Source organism: Heptranchias perlo, chromosome 10 (assembly GCF_035084215.1).
Source record: "Heptranchias perlo isolate sHepPer1 chromosome 10, sHepPer1.hap1, whole genome shotgun sequence".
NCBI classification, from domain to species: domain Eukaryota; kingdom Metazoa; phylum Chordata; class Chondrichthyes; order Hexanchiformes; family Hexanchidae; genus Heptranchias; species Heptranchias perlo.
This window is the reverse complement of record NC_090334.1, coordinates 22,794,633-22,818,623: the sequence shown is the minus strand read 5'-3', so window position 1 is coordinate 22,818,623 and position 23,991 is coordinate 22,794,633. Positions and strand designations below refer to the sequence as shown.

The 23,991-nt window shown below is 45.2% G+C and overlaps 2 protein-coding genes across 5 annotated transcripts in view; one reads left to right on the top strand and one right to left on the bottom strand.

The window, feature by feature from the left end:
* The window catches only part of LOC137326342 (alpha-(1,6)-fucosyltransferase), a 707,679-nt gene that overhangs the window by 312,859 nt on the left and 370,829 nt on the right, over positions 1–23,991 (bottom strand). The window lies entirely within an intron of this gene.
* LOC137326112 (uncharacterized) lies at positions 7,005–8,918 on the top strand. Its single transcript, XM_067990984.1, has 2 exons — positions 7,005–7,091; positions 7,324–8,918. The coding sequence occupies exon 2, from the start codon at positions 7,384–7,386 to the stop codon at positions 8,806–8,808; it is 1,425 nt and encodes a 474-aa protein (XP_067847085.1). The 5' UTR covers positions 7,005–7,091; positions 7,324–7,383; the 3' UTR covers positions 8,809–8,918.

The following is a 23,991-nucleotide window of genomic DNA, read 5'->3' as shown; positions in this document are numbered from 1 at the left end:
TGCTCTAGCCAATTTGGGAATGGAACCTTTTGGTGTCAATATATAATCTATTTTGACATGCAACATTTAAAAATAAACATTTCCGTGCCTTTTAGTGGATTTTCAATTCATCTTCCTCTTGCCAATCACCAATACCACTTCACCCAAGTTTTGAGTTCTGTAGTGGACTTCAACTTTTGCATGCATCATCGATCATGGAGTTTCCCTCATCACGCAGAGGTTCTGGATCTTAACATGTTTGAGAAACTTCACCTTGTAAACAAGGATGTCTTACATTTTAAAATATATCCAAATCCACACTCAACATTCAGGCCCACACCTGAAGAATGGTCATGAGGGCAAGGAGCTATTACTACTTTGGAAACTGCATTCAAGGGAAGAAATCTGTAAATATGCCCAATATCTTTCATGGATATACAGACAAGTTGCTGGAGGCTCAACTGCTACCTCATTCCTTTAAACATAGCAAACAAGAGATCTTGCATATTTGTTTTTAAACTGACAGTGCGAAGAGATAGATAGTAACAAAGCTTTGCATAAGAGTCAGGTTGTGATGAACTTCTAAGTTATGCTCAGTGGCCTTGATCTCAATGAGTATCAGAAATTAGGCAGGTAGATACTGTTTGCCGAAAGCAACTTAACAGCTGCTCTGCGGCGCCAAGTCATTTATTTTTAAACAACCGCCATGTGCTTCTGCCTCAAAAGGAACCAAGTTAGGGACAGGGTCTATATATACATCAACAAGAATCAAAGTACATTACTACCTCATTGGACAATTGAGCTTTGTTTCTCCACTTATTCAATCTTATATATCTTGTTATGGGCCGTGTCTATTGCCACCACTATGGTGGCAGTAGCACATTCTGATATTGCCACCAACGGGATGTGGGAGAACAATATACAGCCAATCCTTTGTCTGGACTGTGTAATTTGATTCAGTCTGCTGCAGAGTAATTCAAGTTCTCTGCAATGTGTAATTTGATTCAGTCATTGTCAGGCAGGCGACAGAGTTCAGGAAAGGCTGACACTACCGAGTTCAGAGAGCGCACGGCGCTGACACCACTGAGTTCAGAGAGCGCACAGCGCTGACACTACCGAGTTCAGAGAACACACAGCGCTGACACTACCGAGTTCAGAGAACGCAAGCCGCTGACACTACCGAGTTCAGATAACGCAAGCCGCTGACACTACCGAGATCAGAGAATGCACAGCGCTGACACTCCCGAGATCAGAGAACACACAGCGCTGACACTAATGAGATCAGAGAACACACAGCGCAAACACTACCGAGATCTGAGAACGCACAGCGCTAACACTACCGAGTCCAGAGAACGCAAGCCGCTGTCACTACCGAGATCAGAGAACGCACAGCATTGACACTACTGAGATCAGAGAACGCACAGCGCTAACACTACCGAGTTGAGAGAACGTACAGCGCTGACACTACCGAGATCAGAGAACGCACAGCGCTGACACTAATGAGATCAGAGAACGCACAGCGCTGACACTAATGAGATCAGAGAACGCACAGCGCTGACACTACTGAGATCAGAGAACGCACAGCGCTAACACTACCGAGTTCAGAGAACGCACAGCGCTGACACTAACGAGATCAGAGAACGTACAGCGCTAACACTACCGAGTTCAGAGAACGCACAGCGCTAACACTAACGAGATCAGAGAACGTACAGCGCTGACACTAACGAGATCAGAGAACGTACAGCGCTAACACTAACTAGATCAGAGAACGTACAGCGCTGACACTAACGAGATCAGAGAACGTACAGCGCTAACACTAACTAGATCAGAGAACGTACAGCGCTGACACTAACGAGATCAGAGAACGTACAGCGCTAACACTAACTAGATCAGAGAACGTACAGCGCTGACACTAACGAGATCAGAGAACGTACAGCGCTGACACTAACGAGATCAGAGAACGTACAGCGCTAACACTAACTAGATCAGAGAACGTACAGTGCTGACACTAACGAGATCAGAGAACGTACAGCGCTAACACTAACTAGATCAGAGAACGTACAGCGCTGACACTAACGAGATCAGAGAACGTACAGCGCTAACACTACCGAGATCAGAGAACATACAGCGCTAACACTACTGAGATCAGAGAACGCACAGCGCTGACACGACCGAGTTCAGAGAACGTACGGCGCTGACACGACCAAGTTCAGATAGGAAGGGGTGAGGCAATGGAGAGATTTCAGCATGAGGATGAGAATTTTAAAATCAAGGTGTTGGTGGACCGGGAGCCAATGTTGGTCAGTGAGCACAGGGGCGATGGGTGAACGAGACTCGCTGCGAGTTAGGATATGGGCAGCAGAGTTTTGGATGAGCTTAAGTATATTGAGGGTGGAAGATGGGAGGCGGGCTAGGAGAGCATAGGAATAGTCAAGTCTGGAGGTAACAAAGGCATGGATGAGGATTTCAACAGCAAAGGAGCTGGGATGGAGACACACAGTGTTACAGAGGTGGAATTAGGCAGTCTTGGCGATGGAGCGGATATGTGGTCTGAAGCTCATCTCAGGGTCAAAGAGGATGCCAAGGTTGTGAATGGCCTGGTTCAGTCTCAGGCAGTGGCCAGGGGAAGGGATGGAGTCGGTGGCTAGGGAACAGAGTTTGTGGCGGGGACCGAAGACAATAGCTTTGGTCTTCCCAATATTTAGTTGGAGGAAGCTTTTACTCATCCAGTACTGGATGTCGGACAAGCAATGTGACAAATCAGAGACAGTGGAGGGGTCGAGGGAGGTGGTGGTGAGGTAGAGCTGGGTATCGAACCTGATGTTGTGTTTTTGGATGATGTCACCGAGGGGCAGCATGTAGATGAGAAATAGGAGGGGGCCAAGGATAGATCCTTCGGGGACTCCAGAGGTAATGGTGTGGGAGTGGGAAGAGAAGCCAATGCAGGTAATTCTCTGGCGATGACTGGATAGATAAGAATGGAACCAGGCGAACGCAGTCCCACCCAGCTGGACGACGGAGGAGAGGAGTTGGAGGAGGATGGTTTGGTCAACTGTGTCAAAGGCTGCAGACAGGTCGTGAAGGATGAGGAGGGAAAGTTTACCACGGTCACAGTCACATAGGATGTCATTTGTGACTTTGATAAGGGCCGTTTCAGTACTGTGGAAGAGGCGGAAACCTGATTGGAGGGATTCAAGCATGCGGGAGAGATGGGCGTGGATTTGGGGTGCAACAACACGTTAGGAGTTTGGAGAGGAAAGGGAGGTTTACAAGGACAGAGGGGTCAAGGGTGGGTTTTTTGAGGAGGGGGCTGATGACGGCAGATTTAAAGGGGAGGGGCTACAGTACTGGAGGAGAGGGAACCGTTAACAATATCAGCTAACATGGGTGCCAGGAAGGGAAGTTAGGTGGTCAGCAGTTTAGTAGGAATAGGATCGAGGGAGCAGAAGGTGGGTCTCATGGTCAAGATGAGCTTGTAGAGGGCATAAGGGGAGATAGGAGAGAAACTAGAGGAAGATGCAAGTTCAGAGCTAGGGCAGGGGGGGACCATAGCGGAAGTTTGGCTTGGTGGGCTAGGGGAAGGGAGGGAAGTGGCAAGGTAGACGGATGGTCTCAATCTTAGTGACAAAGTAGTCCATGAACTCCTTGCATTTGTTGTTGGAGGTGAGGGTGGAGAAGGCAGGGGAGAGGGGTTTAAGAAGATGGATTGTAGTGCAGAAGAGAAGCCGGGGTTATCTTTGCATTCCAGAATGATCCTGGAATAGTGAGCAGTTTTGACAGAGGAGAGCAGGACCTGATAGTGCTTTATGTGGTCCAGCCAGATCTGGCAATGAATGGCAAAACCAGTTGTCCGCCATAAACGTTCAAGTCTGCGACCCTTGGAATTCAAGGAGCGGAAATAAGGGCTGTACCGGGGAACAACCAAGGTGAGAGAGAGTCATGGTTTTAATGGGGGCAAGGGCATTAAAGATGGAGGTGAGGGTGTGATTGAGCGGATTGGTAGTTGCAGTAATGTCATGGTGAATGGAGGGCCAAAGGCTAGACAGTTGGGAATTTGAAAGTGCCATTGTAAGTGACTTGGGGAGAGTTTTTTCCAGGGGTGAACACAGAAGTGGGGTTGGGAGGGGGAAGGGGGACGTGGGTGGAGAGGGATACAAGGAAGTGATCAGAAATGGCCTCATCTGTGATTGACACGATAGGAGTAGAGACACCATGTGAGATGGCAAAGTCGAGAGGGTGGCCGTGAATATGCGTAGGGGTGTTTATATGGGCTGAGAGATTAAGGGAGGATAGGAGGGCAGTGAACTCAGAGGATAGAGAGCATGATGAGTTGAGATGGAGGTTGAAATCACCGAGGATGAGAAGTTGTTTGGAGCAGAGACTGAGGGAGGAAAGCAGTGAAGATATCTTGGTGAGAAACTTGGCGTGGTACTCGGGTGGACGGTAGAGAATGAGGATTTTAAAGGAGAGGTGGGAGGGAATGTGGGGTTCAAAACCCCTTTAACAAAGGATATTTGAAGGAAAGAGTTAACCAGACCCCTTTTAAACAAAGACATTTGAAAACCTGCAAACACAGTGATGCGGTAAACTGTGTTCTCACAAATCCTGTTTTTCCCTCACTGACACTGATGGTGTTGGAGAAGTCTGAGTTTCGGGGTCGAAGACATTGTACTGTGAATAGATATCTAGATTATTAAATAAATAAGTTGGATGGATAATATTGAGCTTAAAGCGTGGTCAGGCTTTCAAAACACATGGGCTTTTGGAAGCACAAGCTTTTCAACACAGCAGGGGGTAATGTAAGAAAAGGCAACAAGGACATCCCTCAAAGGCTTCGGATCAGGGAAGCAATGATAAGTATGAGAAAAAGCATGGGTCTCTCATTCCTATCTGGTAATCTGTTCAAAAGAACTGGGATTTGTCAAACATCAAACAGTATTGCAACCAGCATATGGTCAAATGGCATAAGGAATGCATTTGAAGCCAATGAAGTAATCAAAATTGAAGACACAAGGACCATTAAAAATGTCTGGGCATAGAAATGTGAGGAGCCTTTTACAATCCATTGTTCGAACACATGGGGTTCAATTTTGAAATGGTGGTGGGTTGGCAGCGGGGGGGGGGTGGTAAAGGTGTGCATGGCAAACCCGCATTAAAAAAAATTGCCTTTTCCGATGCGATCGCATCGTAATTGATTATGATTAATGTGCCCTCCGGGTTTCGCAGACGACAGTCAGCCTGATTGACAGGCCGGCTGCCGTCAGGAGCTTAACGCGAGGGGTGGAGAAGAGAAAGAGAGAGAGCGAGACGTCATCCGGCACTGGAATGGAAGATCGGGGGGGGGGAGGAAAGAGAGTGGAAGATCGGGGGGGAGGAAAGAGAGTGGAAGATCGGGGGGGGGGGGAGGAAAGAGAGTGGAAGATCGGGGCGGGGGGAGGAAAGAGAGTGGAAGATCGGGGCGGGGGGAGGAAAGAGAGTGGAAGTGCGGAGGTGGAGGGGAAGATCGGGGGGGTAGATAGGAAGATCGGGGGGGGTGGAGGGGAAGATCGGGGGGGTGGCAGGGGAAGATCAGGGGGTGGCAGGGGAAGATCAGGGGGGTGGCAGGGGAAGATCAGGGGGGTGGCAGGGGAAGATCGGGGGGGTGGAGGGGAAGATCGGGGTGGTAGAGGGGAAGATCGGGGGGGGTAGAGGGGAAGATCGGGGGGGGTAGAGGGGAAGATCGGGGGGGTGGAGGGGAAGATCGGGGGGGGTGGAGGGGAAGATCGGGGGGGTGGAGGGGAAGATCGGGGTGGTAGAGGGGAAGATCGGGGGGGGTAGAGGGGAAGATCGGGGGGGGTAGAGGGGAAGATCGGGGGGGTGGAGGGGAAGATCGGGGGGGGTGGAGGGGAAGATCGGGGGGGTGGAGGGGAAGATCGGGGGGGGTGGAGGGGAAGATCGGGGGGGGGTGGAGGGGAAGATCGGGTGGGTGGAGGGGAAGATCGGGGGGGGTAGAGGGGAAGATCGGGGGGGGTGGAGGGGAAGATCGGGGGGGGTGGAGGGGAAGATCGGGGGGGGTGGAGGGGAAGATCGGGGGGGGGGTGGAGGGGAAGATCGGGGGGGGGTGGAGGGGAAGATCGGGGGGGTAGAGGGGAAGATCGGGGGGAGTGGAGGGGAAGATCGGGGGGGTGGAGGGGAAGATCGGGGGGGTGGAGGGGAAGATCGGGGGGGGTGGAGGGGAAGATCGGGGGGGGTGGAGGGGAAGATCGGGGGGGGTGGAGGGGAAGATCGGGGGGGTGGAGGGGAAGATCGGGGGGGTGGAGGGGAAGATCGGGTGGGTGGAGGGGAAGATCGGGGATAGGGTGCTGGGGTGGAGATCGGAGAGGGAGTCATTGGACATAGGAGCAGGGTGGAAAGGTAGGTTGATTTTGTGTTTTAGCTTGGTGCAATGGTTTTAGATGTACTTTTTGTTTCTTGTTCCCTGATCCGGCCCTTCACGCCTGGTTTCACCAGGTGTGAACCAGAAGCGGTGGGAAAGCTGCTCAGGTTAGTTAAAAATCGTTCTAACCACGTAATCTGTCACAAGTAAAGTGTCTTTAGTACCTCAATGAGGTACATTTGGCTCTTTAACTGTCATCCCACCGGCTTTAATTGTCGGCTGGACTTCCGGTTTCAGGACACCTGTGCGCACACAGGTGCGTCCGTGAGGAACTCGGCAGTCGGTGGGTTGGAGCCGACTTCCGACCCCGAACGGGATTTCCCCGATTTTCGGAGCCCCCCCCCCCCCCCGCCCACAATGTACCTGCAATTTCTCCGTAAAATTGAGCCCATGGGTCTTATCTCCACCAAAGGTTCTCTAGTCACATGATCAAAGCCTAAACTGTCAATCATTGAGGTATGTTAATGATTGAGACATAGCAACAGGGAGCAATTGGACAAAAAGAATGACCCTCCCCAATCCTACGTCCTATTGGTAAAAAAACAATATAAAAAGAAGACTTTGAGAGAAGAACAGTCTCTTCTCCTTTTCATCACCCGGCAGTCACAAGGAACGCACACTGCAAGAAGAAGAGGACCTCGAGTTCTGAAGAGCTGATCAACATTCAGGCCCGATGAGCAAAAGCCTTGGTTTAAAGGTTGTATATGTATTAATGATTTGCCTGATACGTGTATAAATTGTTAAGTCATTACATAATAGCATTGCGAATTATTAAGTGTGTAACGGGAGTTTATAGTGGAAAGTCATTTGTATGGTTTGACTTTGCTTCATGAATGCTCGTATGAATGATAACATCATTAAATAATTACTTTTGATTAACAAAACTACCGTGAGTGAGGGTGACTTTCTTTGCTTGACTATTCATCCAGGGTCCAAGAATCACATAAAATAAAGAATTCCCTTTAGGGTGGAACAAGGTGAAATGTTCAATGGAGGAGGTGGTGTTCGAGGAGTCGGGGGACAGACCAAGGAGTGATTTGGTGACTACAGCAAGGGACAAGCGCATTGACACTCAGGCCCGGAGCGTGTTGGGCCACGCATGGGCATTTCAGGTCACCAACCGCACTCACTGCCGTTCACTAAAAGCGCGGACTGGAGGCCGAGCACCAGGTAGTCAGAAGGAATTCTACCACAAACCCCAAAATTCCAGCAGCGAACCCAATGAGACAATCAACGATCCGGAACAGCAGACAGAGGGATCCGCGGTACAGCAACCGAAGAGGAAAGAGTCAAACTGGACTCCTCCGGAGGGTCGCTGCCCTCAGCTTGACATGTATGCTCAAGCTGTCAGGAAATGCATCAATGCCAGATTCATCAGCCGCACTCAGAAGACAGTCCAGAATGTCACCCGAGCACAACGCAACGCCATCAACGCTCTCAAGACCAACCGCAACATCGTCATCAAACCAGCGGACAAAGGAGGAGCCATAGTCATACAGAACAGAACGGACTATTGCAAAGAAGCATACCGACAACTGGACAACCAGGAACACTACAGACAGTTACCCGCAGATCCGACCAAAGAACACACCCACCAGCTCAACAAACTGATCAAGACCTTCGATCCAGACCTTCAAAGCATCCTACGCGCTCTCATCTCACGTTCTCCCCGCGTGGGAGCCTTCTACTGCCTCCCAAAGATACACAAAGCCAACACACCCGGACGTCCTATCGTATCAGGCAACGGAACCCTGTGTGAGAACCTCTCTGGATACGTCGAGGGCATCCTGAAACCCATCGTACAGGGAACCCCCAGCTTCTGTCGCGACACTACAGACTTCCTACAAAAACTCAGTACCCACGGACCAGTTGAACCAGGAACACTTCTCACCACGATGGACGTCTCGGCACTATACACCAGTATCCCCCACGATGACGGCATCGCTGCGACAGCATCAATACTCAACACCAACAACAGCCAATCTCCAGACGCCATCCTACAACTCATCCGCTTCATCCTGGATCACAATGTCTTCACCTTCGATAACCAGTTCTTTACCCAAACACACGGAACAGCCATGGGGACCAAATTCGCACCCCAATACGCCAACATTTTCATGCACAAGTTCGAGCACGACTTCTTCACTGCACAGGACCTCCAACCAACGCTATACACCAGATACATCGACGACATTTTCTTTCTATGGACCCACGGCGAAAAATCACTAAAGAGACTACACGATAACATCAACAAGTTCCATCCCACCATCAAGCTCACCATGGACTACTCCTCAGAATCAGTTTCTTTCTTGGACACACGAATCTCCATCAAAGACGGGCAACCTCAGCACCTCACTCTACCGCAAGCCCACGGACAACCTCACGATGCTCCACTTTTCCAGCTTCCACCCTAACCACGTCAAAGAGGCCATCCCCTATGGACAGGCCCTGCGAATACACAGGGTCTGCTCAGACGAGGAGGAACGCGATGGACACCTACAGACGCTGAAAGATGCCCTCATAAGAACGGGATATGACGCTCGACTCGTCGATCGACAGTTCCGACGGGCCACAGCGAAAAATCGCATAGACCTCCTCAGAAGACTAACACGGGACGCAACCAACAGAGTACCCTTCATCGTCCAGTACTTCCCCAGAGCGGAGAAACTACGCCATGTTCTCCGCAGCCTTCAACATGTCATCAATGACGACGAACACCTCGCTATGGCCATCCCCACGCCTCCACTACTCGCCTTCAAAACAGCCACCTAACCTCAAACAGACCATCGTTCGCAGCAAATTACCCAGCTTTCAGGAGAACAGCGTCCACGACACCACACAACCCTGCCACGGTAACCTCTGCAAGACATGCCAGATTATCGACACAGATACCACCATCACACGAGAGGACACCACCCACCAGGTGCATTGTTCATACTCCTGTGACTCGGCCAACGTTGTCTGCCTCATACGTTGCAGGAAAGGATGCCCCAAAACATGGTACATTGGCGAGACCATGCAGACGCTGCGACAACGGATGAACGGACACCGCGCAACAATCGCCAGACAGGAGGGTTCCCTCCCAGTCGGGGAACACTTCAGCAGTCAAGGACATTCAGCCACCGACCTTCGGGTAAGCGTACTCCAAGGTGGCCTTCGAGACACACGACAACGCAAAATCGTCGAGCAGAAATTGATAGCCAAGTTCCGCACCCATGAGGACGGCCTCAACCGGGATCTTGGGTTCATGTCGCGCCACACATTACCCCACCAGCGAACAAAAGTTAACTGTTTTTAATATAACGGGTCAATTGCTGTCTTTTCCTTCCGGATGTTTCTGCCTCTCTCTCTCTGTTTTTTTTTGTTCTGGCCATTTGTATATTCGGTGGTCCTGTAGGTAACACCTATCTGTCTGAACACTTTGGTTGCCTTGGCAACGGGCAGTTGAAAAGACTATCTGTAATCACCAGGTATTGTTCTGTGATTTATAAATGCGAGAGGTTCGAGGATTTCTTGACATTCACCTGAGGAAGGAGGAAGCCTCCGAAAGCTTGTGAATTTTAAAATAAAATTGTTGGACTATAACTTGGTGTTGTAAAATTGTTTACAATTGTCAACCCCAGTCCATCACCGGCATCTCCACATCATAAGGGGGAAGGCGAGCAGAGCCAGGAGGAAGCAGAGAAGCAGGGGGGTGTGGGGAGAGCAGAAGCAGCGCAGGAAGCAGTGGAAGAGGGGGAAAGGGAGAAGCAGGGGGAAACAGAAGGGGAAGGGGGGAAGCGCCTCATCACTACACACTTCCTGCCCATGTAATAAGAGTGGAATGAATTGCAAGTACCTCAGGACTAAATGTTTTTGCGCAAGTGAACTGGACAAATGTGTGTCAAGGTCAATTTATATATATAAAAAAAGATTATTTTTGAAAGGAAGCTTCATTTCATCGTGGCTCTAAATTCAAGATGGCTGTTTTTTGAATCCCACATCTACTAGTTTTGTCACATATGATCTTGAAGACAGTAAATCATTAGAGTGCTCTGTTCAGCTACTCCTTTCTTATGTGTGGGAGAGATGCAACAGACAATATGTCAATGCCTGCGATAGGAGCAATGACAAAGTGATTGACTGAAGAGCACTGCAGGGTTTTCAGTTAATTATCTTTAACAATGGGAATCAGAGCTAGAGAGATGCAGAAAGAGAGAAAAATATAAACACACCATGAGAGAAAGATAGAGGTGCGTGCGAAAGGGAGGGAGAAAAAAAAGTTGGGGAGGGGGAGAGAGGGAAAAAGATGAGTGGGGAAGAGAGGATAAAGATAAGCGGGGAGGAGAGAATGATGAGGGGGGCGGAAAAGAGAACAAAAAGAAAAAAGATAAGCAAACAAAAATGTAACAGATACACAGACATACACACACATATGCATGCTCAGAGTCATATTAGAAGGTCAAGTGTCCGTATTATGATATTCTCATGGAATTAATGTCACTGGGCACACCTGCAAGTGAACCCACATCCCTTAAAACTGAGTCTACCTTTATTGCCTAAAACCTAGTATTACAATAGTGTGACTTGGGCAACCGTAACAGTAAGATCCCTTGTTGTGTGCACTGGATACTGCGAGCTCGCACATGCTCCGTGTACATTTATCCTATCTTCTGGAAAGCAAACCGAAAAGCTCTCTATTGAGGCAAGGCTAATTGTAAACCAATAACTTGGTTTGTTTTACATGAAGTACACAAACCAGCTTTCAATTAAATTCAACCTATTTTCTAAGACTCCTCAAAACACTAAAAAAATAACGCATGACCTAAACATTGCCCTTGATCCGGGTAACTGGGGTTAAGCTTAAAAAAAAAGCTCTCTGCTTCTCTGGCCATTTCACACTCCAGCAGACTGTTCCCCAGAGAAACATGGACAGAGAAAGCTTATCTCTAACCCACCTCCAGCTCTCTGTGTCAAGGATTGGCAAGTGCACTGCCAATCAAAACTACTAGCACCTTCCTTGGTAGGAAGGGAGCTATACTACCCACTGGGCTCAATAAAACAAACCAATCCAACATTGTAGATGTGAATATTACTGGGAGGTGTTTGAATGTGCTAACGTCCCACCATTGTCACCAAGTGATATGAATAGCCATTTTAATAGATAAACTATTTCCTTTTTGGACAGCACATTAAATTCCTAGCCACCCTTTGCCTCATAGGCTCCAGGCTTTCAGCTATCAAGTCAGAAAAGTACGCTGGAATTCTGGCAATTAATATTTTGGATCCTGAATCTGACTTAAATATAACTTGAACCAAAATCCCTTCAAGGCCAACTAGATAACAGTCTAAAACATCACATGGAGACAGAGAAAACACACTCAGAAAACTTGATTAGGCCACTCACTTTTCTGTACATTTCTATCATTCAGATTTCATAAGTGACTTTCCTTTAACCGATGTACTGGTTTCAAAATAGTCAACAACAATAACTTGCATTTATATGGCGCTGTTAACATAAAACATCCCAAGGTGCTTCACAGGAGCGTTATCAAACAAAATTTGACTCCAAGCCACATCAGGAGATATTAGGACAGGTGACCAAAAGCTTGGTCAAAGAGGTAGGTTTTAAGGACTATCTTAATGGAGGAGAGAGAAGTAGAGCAGCGGCAGGTTTAGGAAGGGAATTCCAGAGCTTAGGGCCTAGGTAGTTGAAGGCACCGTCGTCAATGGAGAGATAAAAATCAGGGATGCACAAGAGGCCAGAATTGGAGGAGCGCAGAGATCAGCACACTAGAAACCATTGGTATCTGCCCACTGATTCACAAACTTCGAGTTTTCACCCTCACACCCTATACACTAAAGGGGGATTGTTATGGGCATGTGTAGCCTTCAGTCAAGGTGAGTACAAGGAAAAATTCTTGCTTCAGGGCCACCATATTGACTGCCTGAGAACAGTTGTGTTGAAGCAGATGCATTACCTCTTGGAAGTGTGAGGTAATCCACCTTGGATCCAATAAAGACAAATTGGAATATTTTCTTAATGGCGAGAGACGAGAAACTGTAGAGGAGCAAAGGGATATGGGTGTCCAGTTACACAAATCACTAAAAGTAAGTGCACAGGTACAAAAAGTAATCAAAAAGGCTATTGGAATGTTGGCCTTTATCTCAAGGGGGCTGGAATATAAAGGGGATGAAATTATGCTTCAGTTGTCAGACCCCATCTGGAGTATTGCATTCAATTCTGGGCACTACACTGCAGGATATTGGGCTCGGAGAAAGTACAACGCAGATTTACCAGAATGATGCCGCGGATTGAAGAGTTAAATTATGAGGACAGGTTGGATAAACTTGGGTTTTATTCCTTGAGTTTAGAAGGTTGAGAGGTGATCTAATTGAGGTGTTTGAAATGATAAAAAGATTTGATAGGGCAGATACAGAGAAGCTATTTCCTCTGGTGGAGGGAATCCAGAACAAGGGGGCACAAAATTTAAATTAGAGTTAGGCCATTCAGGAGTAAAATGGGAAGCAGTTTTTCACACAAAGGGTAGCAGAAATGTGGAATTCTCGCCCGCAAAAGGCTGTGGATCACGGGTCAATTGAAATTTTCAACACAGAGATCAACAGATTTTTATTTGGCAAGGGTATCAAAGGATAGGATCAAAGGTGGGTAAATGGAGTTGAGGTACAGTTCAGCCACGATCTAACTGAATGGCAGAACAAGCTCGAGAGGCTGAATGGCCTCCTCTTGTTCCTCTGCACAACAAAGCATTATGACATGATTTTTTTGCAGATAGGGTTAACTTTTTGAATCAAGTTTCAAATAGGTAAAACATTCTCAATAGTTGAATCCATTGATGGCACAACATCCTCAAGCATTTATTTACAAAGCTGGTAAAGTACATCAAAGGAACATTACCAAGAGCTTGTCCCTTTAAATGACTGCAAATGGATATAGCCAAATGTTACAAGTGTTTTTTTATATATAAAAGCAGTTTTGCTGTGAGTCTCTTTCTTGCCATTCTGACATTCTTGTAACATGAAATTTTCACCTCAATAAATCAAAAATGTTTTCTCAGTTTTTGCACCAGACAACAGCTTGCTCTTGTATTATGCAATGTAACACTATAGCAGCTCTCACATGATGTTATTGCACCTCATTTCCTTCTTTGCAATGGCTTTCTCTTCTTATTTGCATTCAAAACCAATTTAAATCACTAACAGTACATTAACAATCCACCGGAATATTTTCAAAATATCAACCCACAATGATGGTAAGCACCATAAAAATGAACTCAAAATATGATCAAATGTCAGACGTACCTCAGAATAGTACAGGTAGGGTGTGCAAACAAGAACACCAAGAAAAGTCCAGAAACAAATGAATATTAAAAAAAAATTACAAAAAAATAGCAAGTTACGTTACTGTAGAGCAACCCTACAGCTGAGTTCACTTTGTGCAGCCACACGCTCTACTGCTGGTCTGCGCTGGAAATCATCTCACTACCATGGAAACCAGAATGAGCAAAACTTAAACCATTTGCATGTAAGCTAAAAAAAATATAGAAAGGCTACTCTATACATTGGAAATATAGTGGAACTTCCATTATCCACACTTCTATTATTTGCCTTGCTGATTATCCACCAGAAATTTTGGAGAACATCGGCTTAGAAATTCGGGAGCATCCATTTTTGGCATAGTACACCGACTACGATTAAGATCAGAGGTCGAGCCAGGGCTTGGAGATTGAGGGGTCATGGAGCCAGGGGGCAAAGAGTGGCAACCATCGGGATGATGCTTTACAGGGAAGTAACTTACCTATTATTTGCAGGCATTCTGTAGAGGTCGTTTCCCTGAGCGCAGCCACTGATGGTTGCCTCAGAGTAAACCAATGTTGCAGCAGGGACGTGCAAAGGAGCTAACGCCTGCTTCAGGCATGGGTAAAGAAGGCTTTTTGTTTGTTCTTACCCAGTACGGTGGGCGGTGCACTTCTGATGGGAAACATGCGTGCATTTCCTGCTTGCCATTTTGGGCACTTAGGAGGCCGCATAGTGCCTGAATAATGAGTGCTATGCGACCCAATTTCTAGGCCATAGTCTCACTACACTGTTTCTTCTTTAATTTGTATTCTACTTGCCTGGGGAATTGCTGTATCTTACATTCAAAACCAAAATGTAAGGACACATCGCTATTCATCGTGATATATACGTTTCCCAACATGGATTTATGAAAGGGAAATTATGTTTGGCAAACTTACTGGAGTTTTTTGAGGATGTAACTGGTAGAATAGAAAAGGGAGAACCAGTGGATGTGGTTTATTTGGATTTTCAGACGGCCATTGATAAAGTCCCACGTAAGAGGTTAGTGTGCAAAATTAAAGCACATGGGATTGGGGGTAAAATACTGACATGGATTGAAAATTGGTTAACAGACAGGAAACAGAGAGTAGGAATAAAAGGGTCTTTTTCGGGGTAGCAGGCGGTGACTGGTGGGGTACCGCAGGGATCAGTGCTTGGGCCCCAGCTATTCACAATATATATCAATGATTTGGAGGGAACCAAATGTAATAGTTCCAAGTTTGCTGACGACACAAAACTAGGTGGGATTGTGAGTTGTGAGGAGGATGCAAAGAGGCTTCAAGACGATTTAGACAAGTTGAGTGAGTGGGCACATACATGGCAGATGCAGTATAATGTGGATAAATGTGAAGTTATCCACTTCAGAAGGAAAAACAGAAAGGCAGAGTATTATTTAAATGGTGAGAGATTGGGAAATGTTGATGTACAAAGGAACCTGGGTGTCCTTGTACACCAGTCACTGAAAGCAAACATGCAGGTGTAGCAAGCAGTTAGGAAGGCAAATGGTATGTTGGCCTTCATTGCTAAGAGGATTTGAGTATAGGAGCAAGGATGTCTTACTGCAGTTATACAGGGCCTTGGTGAGACCACACCTGGAGTATTGTGTGCAGTTTTGGTCTCCTTACCTAAGAAAGGATATACTTACCATAGAGGGAGCGCAGCGAAGGTTCACCAGACTGATTCCTGGGATGGCAGGACTGTCGTATGAGGAGAGATTGGGTTGACTCGGCCTGTATTCACTCGAGTTTAGAAGAATGAGAGGGGATCTCATTAAAACATATAAAATTCTGACAGGGCTAGACGGACTGGATGCAGGGAGGATGTTTCCCTTGGCTGGGGGGGTCCAGAACAAGGGCACACAGTCTCAGGATACAGGGCAGGACATTAAGGACTGAGATGAGGAGAAATTTCTTCATTTAGAGGGTGGTGAACTTGTGGAATTCTCTACCACAGAAGGCTGTGGAGGCCGAGTCACTGAATATATTTAAGAAGGAGCTAGATAGATTTCGAGACACAAAAGGCATCAAGGGGTACGGGGAGAGAGTGGGAATACGGTACTGAGATAGAGGATCAGCCATGATCATATTGAATGGCGGAGCAGGCTCGAAGGGCCGAATGGCCTACTGCTGCTCCCATTTTCTATGTTTCTACGTTTCCTCATATATCAGGCCAAGGAAATCATTGAAAACTTTTGTTGAAGTTTCCTAATTTCTCTAATTAAGACCAGGAAACATATTCTTAGTACAGCTGTCTTTGACATTGTGGTTCACTGTACATAGTACAACAAAAATCTATGTTAGTCAACAGGATTGAATGTCCTCTTGTGGCTCAGAGTTTCACATCTGGACCCTCAGATGCACTGCCACCTGACAGAAGCTATGTGAGAGGCCAAGTCAATGTTAACAGCCATTTAAATCCGATACATCAATTTCCAAAAGGACGGAGAGTTAGAGGAGAAGTTATTTGTCAAATTTGAAATCAATGTGAGCTGATATTTTATAATTTACTGAGATGTTTGTTTACTGATGAGGGACACGCAAGTGTTTCTAGAATGTTCTTTATTCATTAAGAATTGCAGAGTTGAAGCAGGTGAGGAGAGCTTTCAAGTTAATGAAGGGAGAGTGCAATCGTCACAAGTTATAGAAAGAAATAATTCTCAAAGGTTAAGTTGTACTTCTCCCCACCTGCCCCCTCTTGAAAATTGCTCACCACCACCTTTGCAGGAGACGGTGACATTATTGCAACATTTAGACCGCAATATGCATGCTGCAATTCTGTAACCATGCACAGCTGTAATATTCCATTGTTATGTATTTATTTCTTGTTAATTATAGCCCTTCAAACATCAAAATAAACATTCCCCTGTATGTAGTTGTCCACTTATTTTGCATAGCTATGGGCATGGCTTCTAACTCAGACACCCCCTCCAGCTTCCAACACTTATACTGGGCCAATTACTATGAGTTTGAGAAAAATGTTAAAAATTAAGAATCTTAGCAACAGTTATGAACATATGGCACGCCCCCCACCCCACCCCCAGACTGCTCCCACCCACCAGTAGCCAAGTAATCTCCTGGGAGATGCAAAAAAAAACCTTTAGCCAATTGAAGGAAAAGAAATTCTGCAAAATTCCTCTCTGTTCCTGAAAGTAATCAAACCAAGTCTAGGAGACCACAGTGACCATGAGGAACATCACCCTTTAGCCCACCGACTTCTTGTACATTTTAATATCAGCTAAGGCCAGGGACTTATCCAGCTCACTTTTGAATGCTTGCAGTGAATCTGTGCTCAGTGCATAAGCTAGCTACTTGTTCCAGAGGTCAATGACCCTCTGCAAAAAGAGAAACCTCTTGACATCTAACCTTGTTCTGTGCTTCTGTTTCTTCATTCATTCATTTTGGGGATAAGGCCAGCATTTATTGTCTAGTGAGCCTTCTTCTCGAACTGCTGCAATCCGTGTGACGAAGGCACTCCCACAGTGCTGTCAGGTAGTGAGTTCCAAATTTCGACCCAGCGACGATGAAGGAATGGCGATATAGGTCCACATCGGGATAGTGTATGACTTGGAGGTGATGGTGTTCTCATGTTGTCCTTGTGTCTTACACAAATGTGCCCTGGTTCTCCTTGACCGATCTACCCAGAAACAGTCCAATCCCTTTATTATTTTAAATTCCTCAATCAAAGCTCCCCGGAGTCTGCACTTTGTTAGGCGAAAATGACTCCGCTCTCTAAGCCTATTTTGATAACTAATGGCTTTTAAATTACCTATCATTCTACTGGCTTTCCTCTGAACCTTTTCCAGAGCTGCTATATCTCCCACCATGTGAGAGGACCAAAACTGAACACAATATTCTAGATGACACCGAATCAAGATCTTAAACCAGGACATTACATTGCTTTTGGTTTTATATTGGATTGTCCTAGCAATTCATTCCAATATTTTATTAGCCTTCAATACAGCCTCACAGCACCAACGGCAAAGCTTAAGAAACTCGTCGACTATAACACCTATTTATGCTAAATGATCCTGTACACGTAGTGTAACAATTTCACAGACTGAGTATTTCTGGTAGAAAGGGGCCAGAGTCATCCTAATGAATTATCAACCAAAATGGCTACTTTCATAAATGTCTTCCATAAAAAAAGCCAGTGCATGCTAGTTAGTGGGTGTCTTGCTGATGAAAATGTCAGATCCCCATACATAATCCAGTGGCTCAGCTGTCAATTCGTATTTTATCGCAAAAGCAGAAAAGAATGACTACTTGAAGTGTGTATCCAAGGCATTTGCGGGAAGAGGATTGTAAGTTTTCCTAACCTTGTGTAGATCATTGGTGAGGTCACATTCACCGGCTGTTGGCTGCTACGGGCATCGTACTTTCAAAAGGTCAAAAATGTGTTGCTAAGAATTCAAGGAGTGACAAGGATGATTCCTGGACTTAAAGCAGAGTTGTAAAGCTGAACATGTTTTTGTTGAAGAGTAGGAAGGAATACGATCAAATCTTCAAAATGTCGAGAAGCATAATAAATGTACATGCACGCTCGTCACTTAACTTGGGACTGTACGACTGGGCCTGAATACAAAATTAATAGCTCCATTCTGTATACATGATCCAACTGTTACTTCATTGGAGCTTCAATAAAGAGGGAATTTTGCTCTTCACTGTGCCATTTCCTTTGGAGGTTCCAAATGGGCAATTGAGATATTATTGAGTCATGAAGGCGTGAACCCAGCACCCTCCTCAATTATCAGTTTCATCACAAGAAAACCACAGCGTTCTCTCAGCAAAAATCTACTCGTCAACATTTGACATTCAGAATTAATCGGCTACTTGAGGTGTGCACCTCGGCTGATCTGGAAAGCAGCAATTAGCTTATTACAATAATTTTCTAAACAAGAACAGGACAGGATGTCAAACTGGATATGGTGTGATTTTGTCTTTTAACCGAGACCAACATACACAAGAAAAGGCCAGGGAAGCTGGTAACTTTTGTTTGTGAATTCATTCTCTAATTCTTTTGGGTAACTGCAGACTGTGAACCACTAACACCTCTTTACAGCAGTCAGCATTTGAATCTGAGCAAAGGTTCTTCATTAAGGTGCAATTTTAAAAAGTGCAAATATTTTAACAAGCTAGTGGAGGGCCCGCTTGCCATTTTGGAACACATGCAAACTTTGCAAGAGTTCATCACTTAAATGGATCAATACAAAATGCCGCACCACCCACCCGAGGATCTATCCTGCTGGTAGATGTTGGCTAATCATAAAATACAAACTCTACCCATGTTAATTTGACTGAATTTGGTGGAAATTTCTACAGGCAATGCAAGTAAAACACAAAGTAAAACAGCCATTTAAAACAGAACAACATGGTCTTCATAAAGTCCAAATGCAGTGTGCGATTTTTTTCAGCAGCCTCAGGCCAGATTCCAAAACGAAACATTGGGACAAATTCCATTTGAAACATTTCGTGTGAGGCTTTAAAGAATAGACTGTTGTCTAGGAATGAGAAAGATGCTATGGACAGGACCAATGAATTGTTCCAAGAAACAGCTCTGTATTGGTGCTCTTGGTTTCCACAGAAGCTGAATATTTGACGTACACTGGCCGATGGAGAGAACAGAGGCAGGGAAGAGGGGCCCAAAAACATCCCACTGGTTGTACCATCCCCTTCTCCATTTGGTAATACTACTCAATACTTCAAATGTTGCATCAGTCTTTAACCAAACATTGAGCAGAAAAGATGACACCAACATTGAGAGAGAGAGAAAACATCAATGATCTCCCATGACGTCATGGGAGGTTAGGGAGGAAATTGCGGGTCCCCGAGCAGAGATATTTGAATCATCGACAGCTACAGGTGAGGTGCCTGAAGATTGGAGGGTAGCAAATGTTGTGCCTTTGTTTCAGAAGGGCGGCAGGGAAAAGCCTGGGAACTACAGACCGGTGAGCCTGACATCTGTAGTGGGTAAGTTGTTAGAGGGTATTCTGAGAGACAGGATCTACAGGCATTTGGAGAGGCAGGGACTGATTTGGAACAGTCAGCATGGTTTTGTGAGAGGAAAATCATGTCTCACAAATTTGATTGAGTTTTTTGAAGGGCTAACCAAGAAGATAGATGAGGGCTGTGCAGTAGATGTGGTCTACATGGACTTTAGCAAAGCCTTTGACAAGGTACCGCATGGTAGGTTGTTACATAAGGTTAAATCTCACGGGATCCAAGGTGAGGTAGCCAATTGGATACAAAATTGGCTTGACGACAGAAGACAGAGGGTGGTTGTAGAGGGTTGTTTTTCAGACTGGAGGCCTGTGACCAGCGGTGTGCCTCAGGGATCGGTGCTGGGTCCGCTGTTATTTGTTATTTATATTAATGATTTGGATGAGAATTTAGGAGGCATGGTTAGTAAGTTTGCAGATGACACCAAGATTGGTGGCATTGTGGACAGTGAAGAAGGTTATCTAGGATTGCAACGGGATCTTGATAAATTGGGCCAGTGGGCCGATGAATGGCAGATGGAGTTTAATTTAGATAAATGTGAGGTGATGCATTTTGGTAGATCGAATCAGACCAGGACCTACTCCGTTAATGGTAGGGCATTGGGGAGAGTTATAGAACAAAGAGATCTAGGAGTACAGGTTCATAGCTCCTTGAAAGTGGAGTCACAAGTGGATAGGGTGGTGAAGAAGGCATTCGGCATGCTTGGTTTCATTGGTCAGGACATTGAATACAGGAGTTGGGATGTCTTGTTGAAGTTGTACAAGACATTAGTAAGGCCACACTTGGAATACTGTGTAAGTTCTGGTCACCCTATTATAGAAAGGATATTATTAAACTAGAAAGAGTGCAGAAAAGATTTACTAGGATGCTACCGGGACTTGATGGTTTGACTTATAGGGAGAGGTTAGATAGACTGGGACTTTTTTCCCTGGAGAGTAGGAGGTTTAGGGGTGATCTTATAGAAGTCTATAAAATAATGAGGGGCATAGATAAGGTAGATAGTCAAAATCTTTTCCCAAAGGTAGGGGAGTCTATAACGAGGGGGCATAGATTTAAGGTGAGAGGAGAGAGATACAAAAGGGTCCAGAGGGGCAATTTTTTCACTCAAAGGGTGGTGAGTGTCTGGAACGAGCTGCCAGAGGCAGTAGTAGAGGCGGGTACAATTTTGTCTTTTAAAAAGCATTTGGACAGTTACATGGGTAAGATGGGTATAGAGGGATATGGGCCAAGTGCAGGCAATTGGGACTAGCTTAGTGGTATAAACTGGGCGACATGGACATGTTGGGCCGAAGGGCCTGTTTCCATGTTGTAAACTTCTATGATTCTATGATTCTATGATATGGAAGACTCCACAGCAGTTTGATTCAGTCCTTGCAATACAAACCCTGCCAGTACTGAGATCGAGCCAAACACAATTGAGTTCTAGATAATCACAACTTAAACAGATTTCAACATCTTTAAACTAACTTAAAATTCTGGGTGGCATACTTAAGAAGCCTGGAAGCCGATGATTGTAGGACAAAGGACAAAATAAGGAAAATATTTTATTCATATATCAAAATTATGGTTACGAAAGCTTAGGATTAAATTTCAAGTTGGAATAGATTGCTTGATTCTAATTAGTACGATCCTTTTAAATTGTTCAGATATTAATGATCTGCTCTTCATGACCATCAGGTGACTTTTAAGAATTAATAGCAATTTTTGTTTGGAACAAGTATCAGATATTTGTTGGTGATGCAAAGTACAAATGACGTACACCGTTCAGTGCTGAAATAATATATTTACAGGAATATCATGAAAATCACTGAATTTCTATATTCAAGAGATAATTTTGTTTTTCCTCTCCAATTCTCTCCCCTTATCTCCTCCTCATCTGAAGACCATAACAAAGATATGGTCCTCCAGAGGTGCCAGCAGCACTCTGGTAACTTGTCCAAGCTCACATTTAGATCTGGGGCTGGCAGGGTGGGGAGGGGAAATCACAGCCACACCTCATCCCATTCTCACCCGATGCCTAGATCAACACACCTCCCAGGAGACACAGTGATCAGGAGCTTGGCCAATATTTCCCATCCCTGGCCCAGAGATGTCACAGTCAGTTACTGTACGGCCTCACTGCCGTCAACAGCTAACTGAGCACGAGACCAGCCATTGTCGCTTCCAAGTCTGAATGGCCCAGCACTCTGTGTATAATTGATTTTCTCTTTAAGTGTAAATGTTGTTGGAAGAATGTTACACTGTTAAAACCCTCTAATAACTCCAAACTTTTTAATCTGAAGGTTTATCCACACCAAGTGTACCAATAAAGTCAAAGTCACCCCAAACTGCCAAACCCATTCGTACCAGGTGTGCTTCACAGATGCCTCACTCATACCACAGCTCCAAATTACTTACCAGATATGTTGTGCTAAAACGATGCACCTCCCATTAGCTTTCATTTTCAAAACAATTCAACATCAAATGACAACAAATCATGCAATCTATATTGTCTACAGATATTACTGCACCTTATCAGGTACAGATATCTGCTTCCACTAGAGCACTCAAATGAAATTATTATTAAATCTACAGGCTTTCAAACAGCCAATCTACACATAAGCAATTCAGACTCTTCAACATGGAAAGCTATAGTTATAAATGCTCGATCAATATTGAATTGTAGCATGCATCTTTCAACGTCATAGTTGAAAAATGTAGTCATTTAAATGGTGTTTAAGAACCATCAACTGTGTCAAATAATTGAAATATTTTTTGGGTGGGGTCCTCGAATGGCTCAGCGGGTTAATACATTCAATAATGGAGTATTGAGCCACACAGATCAAGAAGGTCTTGGGTTCAATCCTCGGTGTGTGCGAGAGTAGCTGATTTGAACTGGGGCAGCAGTGAAGATGCTGTAATTGAGTCCTCTACCTCATAGTTAGAGGATTCCTGCACCTGATCAAGTAACCCCCTAACTGCAAAGTGCATGTGTCTGGGCTATGGGCAAGGACAAGTTCAAGAAACCCTCCAAACATAGAATTTACAGCACAGAAACAGGCGATTCGGCCCACCTGGTCTGTGCTGGTGTTAATACTCCACACGAGCCTCCTCCCTCCCTACTTCATCTAACCCTATCGGCATATCCTTCTATTCCTTTCTCCCTCATGTACTTATCAAGCTTCCCCTTAAATGCATCAATGCTATTCACCTCAACTACTCCTTTATGGTAGCAAGTTCCACATTCTAACCACTCTCTGGTTAAAGAAGTTTCTCCTGAATTCCTTATTGAATTTATTAGTCACTATCTTCTATTTATGACTACTAGCTTTGGACTCCGCTACAAGTGGAAACATCTTCTCAACATTGACCTTATCAAACCCTTTCATAATTTTAAAGATCTCAATTAGGTCACCCCTCAGCCTTCTCTTTTCTCGAGAAAAAACCCCAGCCTGTTCAGCCTTTCCTGTCTAACCTCTCAGTTTCGGTATCGTTCTTGAAAATCATTTTTGCAGCTTCTCCAGTGCCTCTATATCATTTGTAATATGGAGACCAGACCTGTGTGCAGTATTCTAAGTGTGGTCTAACCAAGGTTCTATATAAGTTCAACATAACTTCTTGAATTTTCTATTCTCTTGCTCTAGAAATGAACCCCAGTGCTTTGTTTGCATTTTGTATGGCTTTGTTAACTTGCGTTGCTACTTTTAACGATATGTGAATCTGTACCCCGAGATCCCTTTGCTCCTCTACCCCATTTGGACTCTCATGTTCCAAGGAGTATGTGGCCTCCTTATTCCTCCTACCAAAATGTACCACCTCACACCTATCTATATTGAAGTTAATTTGCCATTCACACACCCATTCTGCAAGTTTATTAACGTCCATCAGCATTTACTGTTAGGCCATTTGGGTGAGGTACTGGAGAGCCACCAGCATATGGAAGGCCCGGCATGAAGACATGTGCAAAAAATACTGAAAGTGTGCAGTACATCTGTCAGGACCCTAAAAGAGAGGAGGGCTTGATATTTCTTCTAAGACTCCAAATCAGTGCCTCCGTTCTTTCCGATGTTGATGGAATTACTGCGCATTTTCAACATTTTCTCTTATTACTTTAATTCAGAGAAACTACCACGACTGCGCACCTTGAGATACATAATTAATAAACAGCTCCCAAAATCTAAGTCTTTGGAAATTTCAGATGTTATTTTGGGTCAGCCTATGATTTATTAATTAAAGAAAAAATACAAGAGGTAATTTGAGGCTCTATCATATTCATTCTCTATC

Bases quoted from the DNA above. Each gene is read 5' to 3' on its own strand.
- LOC137326112 (XM_067990984.1), top strand. From the start codon at position 7,384: ATGGAGGAGGTGGTGTTCGAGGAGTCGGGGGACAGACCAAGGAGTGAT.